This window comes from Salvelinus alpinus, chromosome 28 (assembly GCF_045679555.1).
Source record: "Salvelinus alpinus chromosome 28, SLU_Salpinus.1, whole genome shotgun sequence".
Lineage (NCBI taxonomy): Eukaryota > Metazoa > Chordata > Actinopteri > Salmoniformes > Salmonidae > Salvelinus > Salvelinus alpinus.
Window position 1 is genome coordinate 27,280,337 of NC_092113.1, and position 17,535 is coordinate 27,297,871.

At 40.7% G+C, this 17,535-nt stretch overlaps 2 protein-coding genes across 8 annotated transcripts; one reads left to right on the forward strand and one right to left on the reverse strand.

Annotated features, from left to right (window-relative positions):
- Positions 1-2,174: 2,174 nt before the first annotated feature.
- Positions 2,175-6,035, reverse strand: LOC139557584 (putative nuclease HARBI1). Of its 5 annotated transcripts, XM_071372579.1 has the most exons (11): positions 5,515-6,034; positions 5,159-5,229; positions 4,895-5,071; positions 4,743-4,804; positions 4,574-4,660; positions 4,445-4,486; positions 4,203-4,376; positions 4,088-4,123; positions 3,250-3,989; positions 3,042-3,153; positions 2,175-2,947 (listed from the first exon to the last, which is right to left on the reverse strand). In XM_071372579.1, the coding sequence occupies exons 1-8, from the start codon at positions 5,670-5,672 to the stop codon at positions 4,088-4,090; spliced, it is 807 nt and encodes a 268-aa protein (XP_071228680.1). In that variant the 5' UTR covers positions 5,673-6,034; the 3' UTR covers positions 2,175-2,947; positions 3,042-3,153; positions 3,250-3,989. The 5 variants fall into 5 exon arrangements, with proteins under 5 accessions (XP_071228680.1, XP_071228679.1, XP_071228678.1 ...); XM_071372578.1 differs by having other exon boundaries at positions 4,088-4,376; positions 5,515-6,035; XM_071372577.1 differs by having other exon boundaries at positions 3,435-4,376; positions 5,515-6,035.
- An 814-nt stretch (positions 6,036-6,849) lies between these two features.
- Positions 6,850-17,424, forward strand: LOC139557588 (small cell adhesion glycoprotein-like). Of its 3 annotated transcripts, XR_011671433.1 has the most exons (6): positions 6,850-7,159; positions 12,046-12,143; positions 12,418-13,471; positions 15,775-15,820; positions 16,210-16,266; positions 16,553-17,424. XR_011671433.1 is itself a non-coding variant. In XM_071372590.1 (5 exons), exons 2-5 carry the CDS (start codon positions 12,120-12,122, stop codon positions 16,723-16,725), a joined length of 300 nt encoding a protein of 99 aa, XP_071228691.1. In that variant the 5' UTR covers positions 6,906-7,159; positions 12,046-12,119; the 3' UTR covers positions 16,726-17,424. The 3 variants fall into 3 exon arrangements, 1 of the variants encoding a protein (XP_071228691.1); XM_071372590.1 differs by lacking the exon at positions 12,418-13,471 and having other exon boundaries at positions 6,906-7,159; XR_011671432.1 differs by lacking the exons at positions 12,046-12,143; positions 12,418-13,471 and having other exon boundaries at positions 6,889-7,159.
- The last annotated feature ends 111 nt before the right edge of the window (positions 17,425-17,535 follow it).

Below are 17,535 nucleotides of genomic sequence, written 5' to 3' on the forward strand. Positions count from 1 at the left end.
CAACGTGTACCTAACCATAAACATCAATGCCTTTCTTAAAATCAATACACAGAAGTATATATTTTTAAACCTGCATATTTAGCTAAAAGAAATCCAGGTTAGCAGGCAATATTAACCAGGTGAAATTGTTTCACTTCTCTTGCGTTCATTGCACGCAGAGTCAGGGTATATGCAACAGTTTGGGCCGCCTGGCTCATTGCGAACTAATTTGCCAGAATTTTACGTAATTATGACATAACATTGAAGGTTGTGCAATGTAACAGGAATATTTAGACTGATGGATGCCACCCGTTAGATAAAATACGGAACGGTTCCGTATTTCACTGAAAAAATAAATGTTTTGTTTTCGAGATGATTCGTTTCCAGATTCGACCATATTAATGACCTAAGGCTCGTATTTCTGTGTGTTATTATGTTATAATTAAGTCTATGATTTGATAGAGCAGTCTGACTGAGCGATGGTGGGCACCAGCAGGCTCGTAAGCATTCATTCAAACAGCACTTTCCTGCGTTTTGCCAGCAGCTCTGCTGTTTATGAATTCAAGCCTATCAACTCCCGAGATTAGGCTGGCGTAACCGATGTGAAATGGCTAGTTAGTTAGCCAGGTGCGCGCTAATAGTGTTTCAAATGTCACTCGCTCAGGGACTTGGAGTAGTTGTGCCCCTTGCTCTGCATGGGTAACGCTGCTTCGAGGGTGGCTGTTGTCGATGTGTTCCTGGTTCGAGCCCAGGTAGCGGCGAGGAGAGGGATGGAAGCTATACTGTTACACTGGCAATACTAAAGTGCCTATAAGAACATCCAATAGTCAAAGGTATATGAAATACAAATGGTATAGAGAGAAATAGTCCTATAATTCCTATAATAACTACAACCTAAAACTTCTTACCTGGGAATATTGAAGACTCATGTTAAAAGGAACCACCAGCTTTCATATGATCTCATGTTCTGAGCAAGGAACTTAAACGTTAGCTTTCTTACATGGCACATATTGCACTTTTACCTTCTTCTCCAACACTTTGTTTTTGCATTATTTAAACCAAATTGAACATGTTTTATTATTTATTTGAGGCTAAATTGATTTTATTGATGTATTATTTTAAGTTAAAATAAGTGTTAATTCAGTATTGTTGTAATTGTCATTATTACAAATTATTTTATTTTAATCGGACGATTAATCGGTATCGGCTTTTTTTGGTCCTCCAATAACGGTATCGGCGTTGAAAAATCATAATCGGTCGACCTCTAATGTGTGGCAACATGCAAACTTTTTTCCAACAGATATTATCAATAAAACTGTTTCAATAAGGCATGACATAAGGTATAGATACAACATCCTGCTGAAACAAGGCTCGAATAGCTCTATTGTTGTTGAATTGACCAAAAGAAAAACTAATATTTCATACTGATGAGGCAACAGGGTTAATCATAGATATCTTCTGAGGATCTGGGGCCTGTTGCACAAAACTAGGATAAGGGATTAAGCCAGGATATCTTGGTGATCCTGGCTCAATTGATCCGTAATCCGGTTGCACTAAAGATGGATAGGGGGCAGGAGGATATGTTATGGTATAAATTACCATGGAGATTTATTCTGTGGAGCTAGCCTGCTCCAGACCAGGCTAAATTCCAGGATCTATTTAATCTCATCCCTAATGTCAGTCAGCAGTCACCACAAATGGAAACCAATAGTTATTTCACTGCTCACTATACATTGTTATCACATATAACTAGACCCACTGTTATTATTTAAACGTTTGTGATCATTAATTTCAATGATTTTGGATAAAAAATGATTTTTAGATGATGTTGCTATCATTAGATAATTTACAGTTTCCCATAGACTATAAGGCTATATATAAAATGATAGAATATTAGGGCCACAGAGGGGAAAAAAACACAAGTCATAATATTGTAACCAGTTGTTTTAAAGGAGGACAGTTGTTAAAATGACAGATGTGGGGCATTTCGTGAAATTGTACTTCAGTATGGTTTCATAAACAAAGACATGCTGATGTGCCAGAATATTAAGTATCACATTGTCATAAGTATCAAAACTGTAAAAACAATATGTAGCTTTTCTGCAGAAAGAACCAGCCTCATAAATTTATGACTTTATCCTTTTTCTTCAGTGTGGCCCTAGTACTCTGTCATATAAACAAATACACATTCCATATGAATATAAAAACACAATGTGTAACATTATGTTCCTTTATTGAATAAGGACAAAACAAAGCAGGTAAACCATCAGCTCCTTTCAAAACTGAAGTCACAGTGACTCTACAAGATGGAAAGCACAGAATCCAAGCATATTATACAAAATGATACATACACATTCAAAGGTCTGTATATAACACACCCTGCATGTCTGCACACTAAAATAAATGCAGGACAAATCCATACACATCAACTGAACAGACAAATGAATGGATGCAGTAGCCTCCCTGCAGCCTTGTATTACACACAGTATACCGCACAAACATCATAAGAGGCCAAATTCGTCAAAAAACGAACCCAAAAAAACCCAAATTCCTCTGCCACCGCAGGACATATTTAACCAAAATTGAAAGCACACATACTAACTAAAATAATTGAACACATATTGGTCCCTCAGCAGCCGACCACTGTCGTCATCAGGGAAGATTGCCGGATTGTCCCAGTCCATGGCTGGTGGCACTCTGGGGGCCCTCTCCTTCCTCAGGCAGGCCACATTGTGGAGGACAGCACAAGCCACAGTAATATCACATGCCCTAACAGGGCTGACCCTTAATTTGTGAAGGCAGTGAAAGCGTGCCTTCAGGAGGCCAAAGGTCATTTCAACTCTGGCCCTGGTCCTGGCATGGGCATGGTTGTAGGCCTGCTGTGCTTCCTGGGGGTCTGTGAAAGGTGTCAGGAGAAAAGGCTGTCAGCCATACCCCCTGTCTCCCAGCAACACACCAGAGAATTCACCTGTCAACACAAAATCTCATCATTACTACCTCATAAACACAGTGATATTCTTGACACAGCCATGATGGTTATAAATAGGGGTTGTGTGGCTTACCTTGTGATAGGCACTGATAGATTTCAGAGGCCCGAAAGATTCTGGAGTCATGGACTGAGCCAGGCCATTTTGCCACAACATTGCTGATCACACAGTCAGCATTGCAGACCATCTGAAATCATAAGATGAGGAATATTACACCAATCAATGCACATCACTGGCAATGCAGAGTGTTCGTCAATGGACAATATCAAAAAGTTATGTTCACCTGAACATTAATGCTGTGAAAGGATTTCCTATTCACAAAATCGGCCTCATGGGCACCTGAGGGGGCTTTTATCCTTATGTGTGTGCAGTCCACTGCACCAATGACATTGGGGAAACCTGTCACACAAAGTAATGAGTATCCTACTATGTGTTAACAGTTGTCCTGTAATTTGTAGATCCTCTTACCTGCAATCCTATAGAACTCCTCTTTGATGTCACAGAGTCTTCTGTGGCCAGGGAAGGAGATGAAGACATCTGCTAATGCTTTGATAGCCAGACACACACTCCTTATTGTGCGGCAAATTGTGGCCTTGTTCAGCTGTTCTGCATCCCCCACTGAGTACAGGAAGGCTCCACTAGCAAAAAAGCGCAAGGCCACACAAACCATTTGCTCCACACTCAGTGCATGGCTCCGTGCAGTGCGGTGCTTAATCCTGGGACCCAGTAGTCTGCATAGATACCTGATGCCATCTGCAGAAAACCTGTATCTTTCATATAGATGGTCATCAGGGAAGGCCAGTGGGTCCAACCGGTCCCTGAAGACCCTTTCTCGCCTGAAGGCTCTCCTCAGCACAAGTGCTTCTTCATCCACCACATCTCGCACGAATGGGCATGCCATTGTCAGAGCAGAAAGGAACACACAATTTTGGGCCTTCATATAGGCTAGTGGCCACACCTGGTGCTGGGGGGGTGGGCAAAAGAGGGCGATGCCTTATAACGATGACTTGGTTGTACTGATTGCTGGGAAAATAAAAAAAACCTTAGAAAGATGCCACCGTCCTGTGTGCTCACAATAAGAGCTCATATGTCATGGCTCACTTGACTTTACGAGAATATACCTAATTTTTATTTTGAGCTGTGTCATCTTCTTGGAGCTGGGGGAGGAAAGAAAAATAATGATTAATACATTTGTGTTACAGTTAGCATACAGTGTACATTGAAGGCATATCTCACCTCCCTCTCAAGTTTTTTTATTTCAAGGTCCAGTTTCCTAATTGTCCTCTTTTTTATTTCGGACTCCAGTGCAAGATTTTCCATCTTTTTCTTCTTGTACTGAATGTCTATGTCTGCCAGTTCTATTTGGCGCCGGAGGTGGTTGCCATACAACTTTCTGATAGCTTGTGAGCTCTGTGAACACAATACAATTAGCGCAGCTGGAATTTGGCAGGATGTGGTGTCCTTTTATTAATACGCACTATGTTGCCAGGCTGGTTTTCCCACTGTATAGCATCTGGGTCCTGTAAAAGAAATTAGATTTTTTGATTTTGATGAGGACTCCTCACCATTGTAGAGTAAATAGTACTTTCACAGTCTTAACATGATACCTCATGCCTTCTGGAATCCAGAGAGATGGTCTCCTCCTCATCATCGTCTCCATCATGTGCTGTTGCTGCTGCACTGGGGCCTTCACCCTATCACATTTAATCGGATTCATATTGAAGCTAGTAGACAAGACATGCCAGGCCTACAGTATGCCTTTGATGGAGTACTCACTGGATCAGCATCGTCTGGTGCTTGTGCTGGTGGCTCTAACAGGAACACAGTGCTGCCAGACACTGCAAGGCAATAGGTAAACCAAAGTCAGACAGTCCAAATTGATTCAATATGAATGTGGTTGTATCCCATGTAGAGATGGAAGGACATACCTTGAATGAAGCGGGTGGCATCTTGGGAGGAACCTATGCTCGTCTCTTTCCCCCCAGGGATCCCCTCTAAGACGGGCCTGCCTTTATTTAGCTCCAAGGCCATGTCCTCTGCTGGGGTAAGGTCAGCCTTTGGTGACCCACCACCCGTGCCTTGTCTGTGGGTATTCTTTTTCACTGCTAAAACAGTACAGACAATGTGTGAGCAGGCACCTTCTGGGTACAATATATGCTTGTGCTTTGTTAAATATTAGTCAGGGACCATACCATTCTGCAGAATGTTCTTGTATTTGATTTTGACCTGCTGCCATGTCCGTTTTGGCCCGTTCATGTTTAATCTACACACACACACACACACACATTTAATGGAGTCACACTGCAAAAAATTACTTGGTATTTTTGTCTTGTTTTCAGTAAAAATATCAAAAAATTTATCATAGCTTTATACAGTGTGATGGAGTTACTTTACACAATTTCACTCATATCTGCAGTGCATTTCAATTAAAAATTTAACCGTTTCATAATTACAGTACAACTGCATTTTTGGAGATGTGAATTAAATATTTGAATTGTAATTGTGATGTTTCAGCGGAGCGGTGAGTGTGTAATTGTGCACTACTTACGCATTCAGGCGGTCTGCAATACTTTGCCACGCTTTTTCTCTTTGCTTTATCACTGTGGCGGTGTTGCCTTTCTTCTTAATTATATCTTTTACCTCCTCGTATGCCTCCATGAGGATTTGTGCTTCCGACGGGGAAAAGTACGCGGCTCTAGTTGCCATGGTAAATCAGTTAATCTGTGATCTGTGGCGGGGTCTATTTGAGTGAGCCGTGAGCGCGCACCTATCCAGGATTGGTTTCACCTGGCTTAATGAATCCGTGTCTGCTCATCCTGGCTTGGTCTTTGTGCAACCAATTAAGCCTGGACGCACATGTTTTGGCTTCATTGAGCTCAGCTGAGTCATTTATCCCGGATGTCTTAATTCTACTTTTGTGCAACAGGCCCCTGGTCTTGACACATTCCTGAATAATAAAGCAACACCTGGGAGAATGGCATCTAAAACAATTAGAAAATCTTTAGGTGTTGCAGGGATTTTGTAAAGTGATAAGAATTCCTTATAATTAAGTAAAAGACCCTCTACATTTACATGTTGACTCATTTACACTGTTGATTATTATCAAATTGATTTGTTGCAGATACAAGGCTGTGCGTGATGACGTAGTGCACATAAACATACCTTTTGCGGTAAAAATTACAAGTACCGAATAAAAAGTACAAGTTAAATGAATTTCCATCGCATTTTCAACTCTGATGCTTTTCTGACAACAAAAAATGTTGCGTTGTAGAGCGAGTGACTCTGGTATTGGCACGTGAGGTCTCGCCAGCGCACATATAGCCTACATCAGGGGTTTCCAATTCAAACCTGTTCCTGGAGAGCTACACTGCTGTAGGTTTACGCTCCAACCCCAGTTGTAACTAACCTGGTTCAGTTTATCAACCAGCTAATTATTAGAATAAAGTGTGCTAGATTAGGGTTATGTTAAAACCTAGAGGGCCGTAACTCTCCGGGAACAGGGTTAGAGTCCTGGCCTACATTATGCGACTATTATAATGGACCAAAAAGTGAGATTATTTGTATTTCTCAAACGGCAGCCAAACACCGATTATCAACTTGCACTTTCACCACCCTGTGAAATTAATCATAATGTACTTAATTTGTAGCCTAATAAACTACATGCTTTCCCGACGAGTCGTAGTGGGAGGACTGCAAAACATGTCACGTGATTCCAAATTTACTTCGATAAATGGTTATTATATCAATATTTGTGCATTAAAGCATTTCCACCGACATTTTTCGCATACTACATTTTAACGACACAAAAAGGTTCCACCTTGTCTAGCGTATTTTGTTTAGTTTACATTTGGACAGTTTGTTTCCATCACAGCTCTCGTGAATTTGTTTTTATACCGTATGGCGTCAGAAAAAAAATCGCGATGGGAACCTGGTTTGTGTTGCAATTTCACGGGGGCGAGCACACATGAGTCTCACGAACGCGCAAGGGATTACAGGAAAGTTTGAGCTGTGAGCTGTGAGGATACACGTCTGTTTTTTTTTGTTCGTTGTTGGTTTACTAAAGCTAGTTTGCTTTATCGACTGTATTTTTGTACCTGTTGTTATTTTTGTAAGGACAAAAGTGGTGTGCCTGAAGGTGACCAGCAAGCAAATATTTCTCTCAGCAGATCCAGCTAGCTAAACTACTTCCTCAGGTAAAATTTGCGTAGACAACTGTGTGATGAACAACGGCAGCATTAAACGTGTGATGTAGCCAGTAAACAGGCTATGCATCAGTGCTTGATATGTGGAAATGATGAGAATATTCTAGCCTTTACTGCTTTTTATTACCCGGATAGGGCGGTAACTAAGTCAAATGACCCTAGAGACTATTTAGCATAGATACAAGGGAAACCGGTTAGACCATTACTGGGCGTTACAGGAAAGCCCCATACATATGGGAGCATTTAGCTACCAAAACTCAATTGGAAATGCAAATGGTAATTATACATGTTATATAATGTTTGCAATTCCTTTTCCTTAAATGGGTATGTATTTGTAAAAAAAAAAATGGAATTGCAAAAAAAGATTGCATATAATTTTCATGATAACTGCATATTTGAAAAATAGAGTGTGTTTGATTATTCATTTCCATGGTACTTTCCAGTACAACACTTGACACATCCAAAAATCTAAGTTAAATGATAAATACTTTTCTTGTTGTGATAGCATGAATTGTGACAAAGTATTTTTTTCAATTGACAATGCTTTTCCATACTCTGTGGTTTAAGACTGTCATAATTCAAATGATCAATCAAATTCGATAAATCAATCGCAATGCTTAATTTTGCTATTTCGTTTCCTCATTTGCATTATCGTTTTATCGACTTGTGTTGATTGTCAGTCAAACACTGGGTGGGGTTTCGCTAACGTGAAGCGGAAGAGGTTGCCTGTGCTTGCTGGCGATGGTCTTTCCGGTTGTAGCTGTATCGATTGTGGTGTGTTTTTAGGCTATCCCGGCAACAACAACCAGTGTGAAACCCCACAGAAGAACAGTGTGTTTGGAGTTTGCAGGAGGGGACAGTGAGCTACTAGTAGCTAGCTAATTGGCTATTATATGTAGCTAGCTACCGGTAGGTTAGATACATGTGAAGTGATGTGAAGCAACTTGTGGACACCCCTTCAAATCAAATTCAAATCAAGTTTATTTATATAGCCCTTCTTACATCAGCTGATATCTCAAAGTGCTGTACAGAAACCCAGCCTAAAACCCCAAACAGCAAACAATGCAGGTGTAGAAGCACGGTGGCTAGGAAAAACTCCCTAGAAAGGCCAAAACCTAGGAAGAAACCTAGAGAGGAACCAGGCTATGAGGGGTGGCCAGTCCTCTTCTGGCTGTGCCGGGTGGAGATTATAACAGAACATGGCCAAATTAGTGGATTCTGCAATTTCAGCCACACCCGTTGCTCACAGGTGTATAAAATCGTGCACACAGCCATGCAATCTCCTTAGACCAACATTAAGTAGTACAGTGGCCTTACTGAATAGCTCAGTGACTTTCAACGTGGCACCGTTATAGGATGCCACCTTTCCAACAAGTCAGTTAGTCAAATTTCTGCCCTGCCAGAGCTGCCCCGGTCAACTGTAAGTGCTGTTATTGTGAAGTGGAAACGTCTAGGAGCAACAACGGCTCAGCCATGAAGTGATAGGCCACACAAGCTCACAGAACGGTACCGCTGAAGCGCATACCGCGTAAAAATCATCTGTCCTCAGTTGTAACACTTACTACTGAGTTTGAAACTGCCTATGGAAGTAACGTCAGTACAATACCTGTTCATTGGGAGCATCCTTAAATGGGTTTCCATGGCCAAGCAGCCGCACACAAGCCTAAGATCACAATGCGCAATGCCAAGCTGGAGTGGTGTAAAGCTCGCCGCCATTGGACTCTGGAGCAGTGTAAACGTGTTCCCTGGAGTGATGAATCACGCTTCATCTGGCAGTCCGACAGACAAATCTGGGTTTGGCGTATGACAGGAGAACGCTACCTGCCCGACTGCAGAGTGCCAACTGTAAAGTTTGGTGGAGGAGGAATAATGGTCTGGGACTGTTTTTCATGGTTCAGGCTAGGCCCATCAGTTCCAGTGAAGGGGAATCTTAATGCTACAGAATACAATGACATTCTAGACAATTCTGTGGTTCCATCTTTGTGGAAACAGTTTAGGGACGACCCTTTCCTGTTTCAGCATGACAATGCCCCCGTGCACAAAGTGAGGTCCATACAGAAATGGTTTGTCGAGATCGTTGTGGAAGAACTTGACTGGTCTGCACAGAGCCCTGACCTCAACCCCATCAAACACCTTTGGGATGAATTAGAACTCCAACTGTGAGCCAGGCCTAATCGCCCAACATCAGTGCCCGACTTCGCTAATGCTCTTGTGGCTGAATGGAAGCAAGTCCCCACAGCAATGTTCCAACATCTAGTGCAAAGCCTTTCCAGAAGAGTGGAGACTGTTATAGCAGCAAAGGGGACCAACTCCATATTGATGCTCATTAGAGGTCGGCCGATTAATCGGCATGGCCGATTTTAATTAGGGCCAATTTCAAGTTTTCATAACAATCGGTAATCTGCATTTTTGGATGCCCATTATGGCCGATTACATTGCAATCCATGAGGAGACTGCATGGCAGGCTGACCACCTGTTATGCGACTGCAGCAAGGAGCCAAGGTAAGTTGCTAGCTAGCAATAAACTTATCTTTTATAAAAAACAATGAATCTTAACATAATCACTAGTTAACTACACATGGTTGATATTACTAGTTTAACTATCTTGTCCTGCGTTGCATATAATCAATGCCTGTTAATTTATCATCGAATCACAGCCTACTTTGCCCAACGGGTGATGATTTGACAAGCGCATTCGTGAAAAAAGCACTGTCGTTGCACCAATGTACCTAACCATAAACATCAATGCCTTTCTTAAAATCAATACACAAGTATATATTTTTTAACCTGCGTATTTAGTTAAAAGAAATGCATGTTAGTAGGCAATATTAACTAGGGAAATTGTGTCACTTCTCTTGCGTTCTGTGCAAGCAGAGTCAGGGTATATGCAGCAGTTTGGGCCGCCTGGCTCGTTGCGAACTGCGTGAAGACCATTTCTTCCTAACAAAGACCGTAATTATTTTGCCAGAATTATACATAATTATGACATTCAAGGTTGTGCAATGTAACAGCAATATTTAGACTTGGGGTTGCCACCCGTTTAAATAAAATACGGAACGGTTCCGTATTTCACTGAGAGTAAACGTTTTGTTTTTGAAATGATAGTTTCCAGATTTGACCATATTGATGACCTAAGGCTTGTATTTCTGTGTGTTTATTATATTATAATTAAGTCTATGATTTGATAGAGCAGTTTGACTGAGCGGTGGTAGGCATCAGCAGGCTCATAAGCATTCATTCAAACAGCACTTTCCTGCATTTGCCAGCAGCTCTTCGCAATGCTTGAAGCACAGCGCTGTTTATGACTTCAAGCCTATCAACTCCCGAGATTAGGCTGGCAATACTATAGTGCCTATAAGAGCATCCAATAGTCAAAGGTTAATGAAATACAAATGGTATAGAGAGAAATAGTCCTATAATTCCTATAATAACTACAACCTAAAACTTCTTACCTGGGAATATTGAAGACTCATGTTAAAAGGAACCACCAGCTTTCATATGTTCTGAGCAAGGAACTTAATCGTTAGCTTTTTTACATGGCACATATTGCACTTTTACTTTTTTCTCCAACACTGCTTTTGCATTATTTAAACCAAATTGAACATGTTTCATTATTTATTTGAGACTAAATATATTATTTATGTATTATATTAAGTTAAAATAAGTGTTCATTCAGTATTGTTGTAATGGTCATTTTACAAATATGTGTATGTATGTGTGTATATATAGAAATTGGCCAATTTATTCGGTATCGGCTTTTTTTGGTCCTCCAATAATCGGTATCGGCGTTGAAAAATCATAATCGGTCGACCTCTAATGCTCATCATTTTGGAATAAGATGTTTGACTTTTGTTCCTGTAGTGTAGCTAGCTGGCTATGATGCACTACTGGCTAACGTTACTGGCTTGTGTTAGCTAGCTAGCCCACTGGCTAGTCTAGCGAGCTAGCTACTACCTTCACAACAAGACATCGTGGAACACTTTTAGGTAAGTGGCTTTTTTTGTATTGTCATTTCAGAGGAAGGTGCATTGAGGGCTACAGCGATATTACAATGAGGGGATTTGATTAAGCTGGCCGGGTTGGTGGAAATTGCACAGGATGAATAGTCATTGTTTTGAAAACCGGCTGCCTCTCGGGTGTGAGCCGGGATCGCCGTTCAAAGCTCACTGCGAAGTCTGCTCAAACAAAAGTGTAGTATGTCAAGAACGTTGAAAATCAAATGTTTTTTTGTCACATGCGTCAAATACAAGTGTAGACCTTACTGTGAAATGCTTACTTACAAGCCCTGTTCACATGCAAAGTGTTTTATCTTGGTTAAAACTAATATGTTATTTATCTGCCTTCACAAGTAAACTTAGTTTGAAAATGTTAACATGTACTTTGATGGAAAATGTATGTGTCTGAACGATGAACCATGCTGTCTTGTTGACAATATGACCTGGTGGTGCAGATTACTTTTCAATTTCAGCACGGCGCTCCTCCCTCACCACTTTTGCCCATTCACGTCACGGGCCATAGCCCGGCGCACCCCGGTCCAGCTTAATTAAACTCCCTCAATTTAAGAGCAATACAGATTCTATTAATATTGTAGTCCTATGATCCTCCCCCACTGAGTTTGTCATTTTGTTTATTGCAAGTAAAGCTTTTGTTTGAATGCCAGTAAATAATGTCAACGTTGCAGTATTTCATTATTATAGCCCACATGGGACAGTACCAGAGATTCTAAGTGGGCAGATGATCTGATATGGACTGGAATCAGTGATTCTTAAGAGTTCCTGTTGTCTGATTTTAAAATAAAGCCTTTTCTATATTAGCTCATTTGCCCCAGACATGACAGTGTGCCTTTCAACTAATATATTTTGTGTTCCAACCCTAAGGAAACTGATGTCATTGCTGTGTACGGGACACCCCAGCAGGTTCTCCAGCAGACGCTGCCCCTCCTGTCTTCCAGATGCTGCTGCCCACCATCAGACAGGTTAGAAAGCAAGGGCTGCAGGGGCACCAAAATGGCTGAAAGATGCCCCACACCACCCGTGCTATTATACCTCATTGAACTGTAAATTGAGTGAATGATTGGTTATGACATGCACTAAACCAGAGAATACAGTTGTTGTACTATAAAAAAACAGTAGGATATGTGAATTTAATTGTGACTAGTGCACTTATCATGAGTTGTACATTGATCATCTGTGTTTTAGATTTCCATCCATTCTAATCTTTTAGCATAATTTGCGCTCCTTTTTTCACAGGCAGTTCTGGCTGAGGACCTATCTCCATAGCTGATAGAAACTAAGAAGGAATACCAATATTTCTAACTTTACTGATGAGGAAGAGGGCAGACTTATGTTGTCGCTGAACTGCTTGAAGTGTTCAGTTAAAATTACAGTGCCACTTTGTTACCACTAGTGACATGTTCAGTAAGATGTTTAAAAAAAAATAACAATACAGAAATGTTCTTGCTCTTCAATGAGGTTCTGCCAATCATATGTTGGAAACCTACAGTATTAACTTTTTTGTTGAACACCAGTGATTCTAAGAATAACTGTTACTTGTAAGACAATGTCTCCATCACAGGTCACCAAGGGTACAGTACGGTGTATATCCTTCATAAAACAATTTGTGATGGTTAATTTTGCATGCCTCATTTTCCAGTCGACATGGAACAAATCAATATGCAATATAGTTTTACCTACAGTATGACTCGCATAACCAACTCAGTGCCCCTGTGGTTAGTGTCCTCGCTGAGATTTAAAGGTTGGACAGCTCTATCCCTGGCCTAGTCATACTAAAGACTGTAAAAATGAGACCTGATGCATCTCTGCTTGGCACTATAGATAGATAGATAGATAGATAAATAGATTGGGGATAAGGCCATGCGAAAGACTAGCATCTTGTCCAGGGGATGTACCCCTAGTCGTAGACTGTTCTCTATGCTACCGCAAGGCAAGCGGTACCGGAGTGCCAAGTCTAGGTCCAAGAGGCTTCTAAACAGCTTCTACCCCCAAGCCATAAGACTACTGAACATCTAATCAAATGGCTACCCAGACTACTTGCATTGCCCCCCCTCCCTCCTATTTTACGCTGCTGTTACTCTGTTATTATCGGTGCATAAGTTACTTTAATAACTCTACCCTCATGTATATATTATTTCAACTAACCGGTGCACCCACTCATTGACTCTGTACCAGTACCCCCTGTATATAGCCTCGCTAATGTTATTTTACTGCTGCTCTTTAATTATTTGTTACTTTATTTCTTATTTTTGTAGGTATTTTTCTTAACTGCATTGTTGGTTAAGGGCTTGTAAGTAAGCATTTCTATGTAAGGTCTACTACACCTGTTGTATTCGGTGCATGTGACAAATAAAATTTGATTTGATGGTGCCATGACATATGACAACCGCAGTTTTTGTAAATACTGTCCCACCAAGGACTAACGTTAATGGCCAAAGGGGCCGTTCTCCCTCGCTCTCTGTCACTGTCAAATATATGTATTTTATTTGTTTAGACCAGAATAATTTTTAGTAGGTTATGTCTCTGTTCATCTCTTAAATGTGTTGACTTGCCTCACCATGGCTAGCTAGCGTATCTAACCTAGCTAGTAGCTAACAGTGGACGCTCCTGAGGGGAGGACGGCTCATAATGTCTGGAACGGAGCAAATGGAATGGCATCAAACCATGTGTTTTATTTATTTGATACCATTTCACTTTTGCTGGTCCAGCCATTACCACAAGCCTGTCCTCCCCAATTAAGGTGCCACCTGTGGTAACTACATATACTAGCCATCATATTGCTTGCAGCAAGCACCATGCCTGAGCGTTCTCCTCATGAATTTCTTGCTCACTGGCTGTCCTAGCCAGCATAGCAAAGATTATCTACACTGAGTGTACAAACTATTTGGAACACCTTCCTAATATTGAGTTGCACCCCCGTTTGCTTTCAGAACAGCCTCAAATCATCAGGGCATGGATGACAAGGTGTCGAAAGTGTACTACAGGGATGCTGGCCCATGTTGACTCCAATGCTTCCAACAGTTGTCAAGTTGGCTGGATATCTTTTGGGTGGTGGACCATTCTTGATACACAAGGGAAACTGTTGAGTGTGAAAAACCCTGGCAGCTTTGCAGTTCTTGACACGCTCAAACCGGTGGGCCTGGCACCTACTACCATACCCCGTTCAAAGGCACTTAAATATTTTGTCTTGCCCATTCACCCTCTGAATGGCACACATACACAATCTATGTCTCAAGTCTTAAAAATCCTTCTTTAACCTGTCTCCTCCCCTTCATCTACACTGATTGAAGTGGATTTAAACAGGTGACATCAATAAGGGATGATAGCTTTCACCTGGATTCACCTGGTCTGTATGCCATGGAAAGAGGTGTTCCTAATGTTTTGTACACTCAGTGCGTGTGTGTGTGTGTGTGTATATATACGGAGTTATTCAGTATATAGTACAGCTTCGCCTCTTCCTCTCTGATCTAGAAATACTTGAAGAAATTAAGAGTATTTCTGTCTGAGCATAGCTAGCAAGCCCAGGCAACCACTTCCACCTCACATTACCAAAGCACCGCCCACCGTGTTTGACAGGTCTAACACACATCGAAAACGCAAAGGAGCAATGAGGAAACTAAATAGCAAAATTAAGCATTGATTGATTTATAGAATTTTATTGATCATTTGAATTTTGCCACAATTCATGCAGTCACAAGGAAATTACATGAGAAATGATTGGTAATTTAAGCTTTTACATTTAATTTTTAAACGTGTCAGTGTTGTACTGGATAGTACTGTGGAAATTAAATATGAAACACTTTGCTATTTATTTTTCAAATCAGCAGGCATTATGCATACTCAATCATGAAAACGATAACGCTTAGAATTTTGTCATAAATGCATACCCATTTAGGAAAAGGAATTAGAAACAGATTTATAATTTGCCCATTTATATTTTTTTATATTGAATAAAGCCACTAATAAACTTCCATACACACTAACTGCCGCCATAGATTTTTCAACGAACCTGTTCTTGGCGGTACTTTCATAGTTCTCGATTCAGTGGAAAAAAAAATATTAGAAATGTCAACAAAAAAAAGTATATTAAATCCATGTTTTGTACCCTGCCATCTTAGCTGCCGCACATCTAGCATTTCCCAGCAGCTTTGCAGGAACTACTAGTTTTTATGCGGCACGGCCAGGTGTAGCATTAGATGACAGTTCGTCACACAGTGCAACCAAAACAAAGATCTACACACATGCAAGAGGCATATCTCACTCGATACAAAACATGGATTTAATAGCTTTCTGAATTTTCTATGGTTTTTGTAGAACCACCTGCAAATGGAAACTGACATTTCTAAGATACTTTTTTCACCGACTCGAGTTTGAAGATTAGTTGAAAAATCTGTGAGGGTTTGTATAGGGCTTTCCTGCAAAGCCCAGTAATGCACACGAAAAATATTTGGCTGTACGCCAGATAATGTGATATATGTATCTACAGAATTTAGTACTGTGTTGGTTAGGAATACAGTGCCTTTTATGTCTTGAGTTTGTGTGTTGTGTAAACAATGACTGTACTAAGTACTGTACTTTTCATTTGTTCCATAGCTTGTGAATCTGACATCAATCACCATGACTTCTATTCCCATGACGGGTAAGTGGGACGTCCTTTTTTTTTTTGTGTTAGAGAAATGCCATTTTATATGGCACTTATTTCACAAAGAAGACAAAATACATTTATTTGAATTTTGAAGTCCGTGTGTCAATGAAATACTGTAACCATATTTTCCTCTATAGAGTTGATGACACCCAACCCTTTTTCATGACGGCTCTGTCTTCTGATTAAGGCACTGCGTTATGTCAAATAGATTTCAAAAATTAAACATGGGCTGGACCTGAGTTTAGCCGTTTTGTAAGCAGATTACTGTGTAATAAAATACAGTTCAGATTTCCCTGTATTGAGAAAATGATGCAGTTTCTCATGTTTATACTAGCACAGCCTACAGTATGAAACGGATTGTTTGTCATGTTTTATGTCTTCAGCAACAGAGATGAGACCTACATCGCTTCCCAGTCATACGGACTCCTCTGTCATTGGAAGTAGGCCTGATTTTATTTTAACTTTTCTTTTCACTTCAGTATGATAAAAACAAAAATGTGCAAAACCCTGTTTTAAAAGTAGACTCCACAAAATGATGTTGCCACGAGTAGCACCGCAGATATTGAGATAATAGAGATGCAGGACTTCACTCTCACAGAGTATATGGGCATGTGCGGTTTACATTCTGCATCTACGTCATATCACTGAGTCTACCTTTAAAGCGTATGCATCTATCCTTAGCTGAACTTCTGTCCCTATTCTAAAAGCATTTGACTCTCTCTCCAGTTGTCATCGTACTTGTTCTACTGACGCTAGCTGGCCTGGGTTTCCTTCTGTACCGGTACTTGTGCCATAACAAGGGTGCCTACAGAACCACAGGAGAACCCGCCCCGGGGGAGGACTGTGATCTGGCTCACGGTGACATTGTAACTGATGAAAAGAAGGAGTACTTCATTTGAACTTGATGACAAGGAGGAATGTGACGAGAACTGTGGGTGGGTGTTTAACAAAATGTTCTCTGCCAAACTGACAGGAAATAGGAAAATGATCTACCAAATCTACCATATGTCTGCGGAATTGAAGACCTACATAGATTTTACCCAAGAGAACACACTATCACGTATAAGCACATAAGCTGGGCAAGCGATGAGATTAATTAGTAAAAGTGTGCACACGGATGGTTTCACAATTTAACAGTTGTGTGCAAGGTAAGAGAACTGTTTAACACTGGTGGATGGAGGACTTCATGAGATTCTTGTGGGGGAATGTCTAAGATGGCATCATAAATATGCTTTCTTCTTTGTCATATAATTGTTATCAATCTGCTCCCCATGTGTCAACTCTGAAGGGTTTTCATTTTCTGGTTGTATTGGTAAAAAAAAATATTGTCCTGGGGGCTAAATGGGAAATTGTATTTGTTGGATCAGTAGAAGGCACTGATTTTTTTTTCTTCTCTTATGCCATTATACATAATTTACCAGTTCAAAACTGGGCAGCTAAATGGGAAATGTTGTTTTGTATCTGTTACTATTACCAAATACGCCATCTTGTGTTTGTATGATCTTACTGAAGTATCTGCCAAAGGCAGTAAGTGGCATGACAGACCTCAATTTGAGACTGCAGGTCTGACATGGCAATAAAGCTTGTTCGTTTTTAAATCACTGTGTTCAATGTCCTTAATCCAGCTAGCTATAAGCCATAGGAGGTGTTTATGCACTAAACATTTCTTCCTCTTACAATTCATACAGGGCTGCTTGAGTCCTAATGCA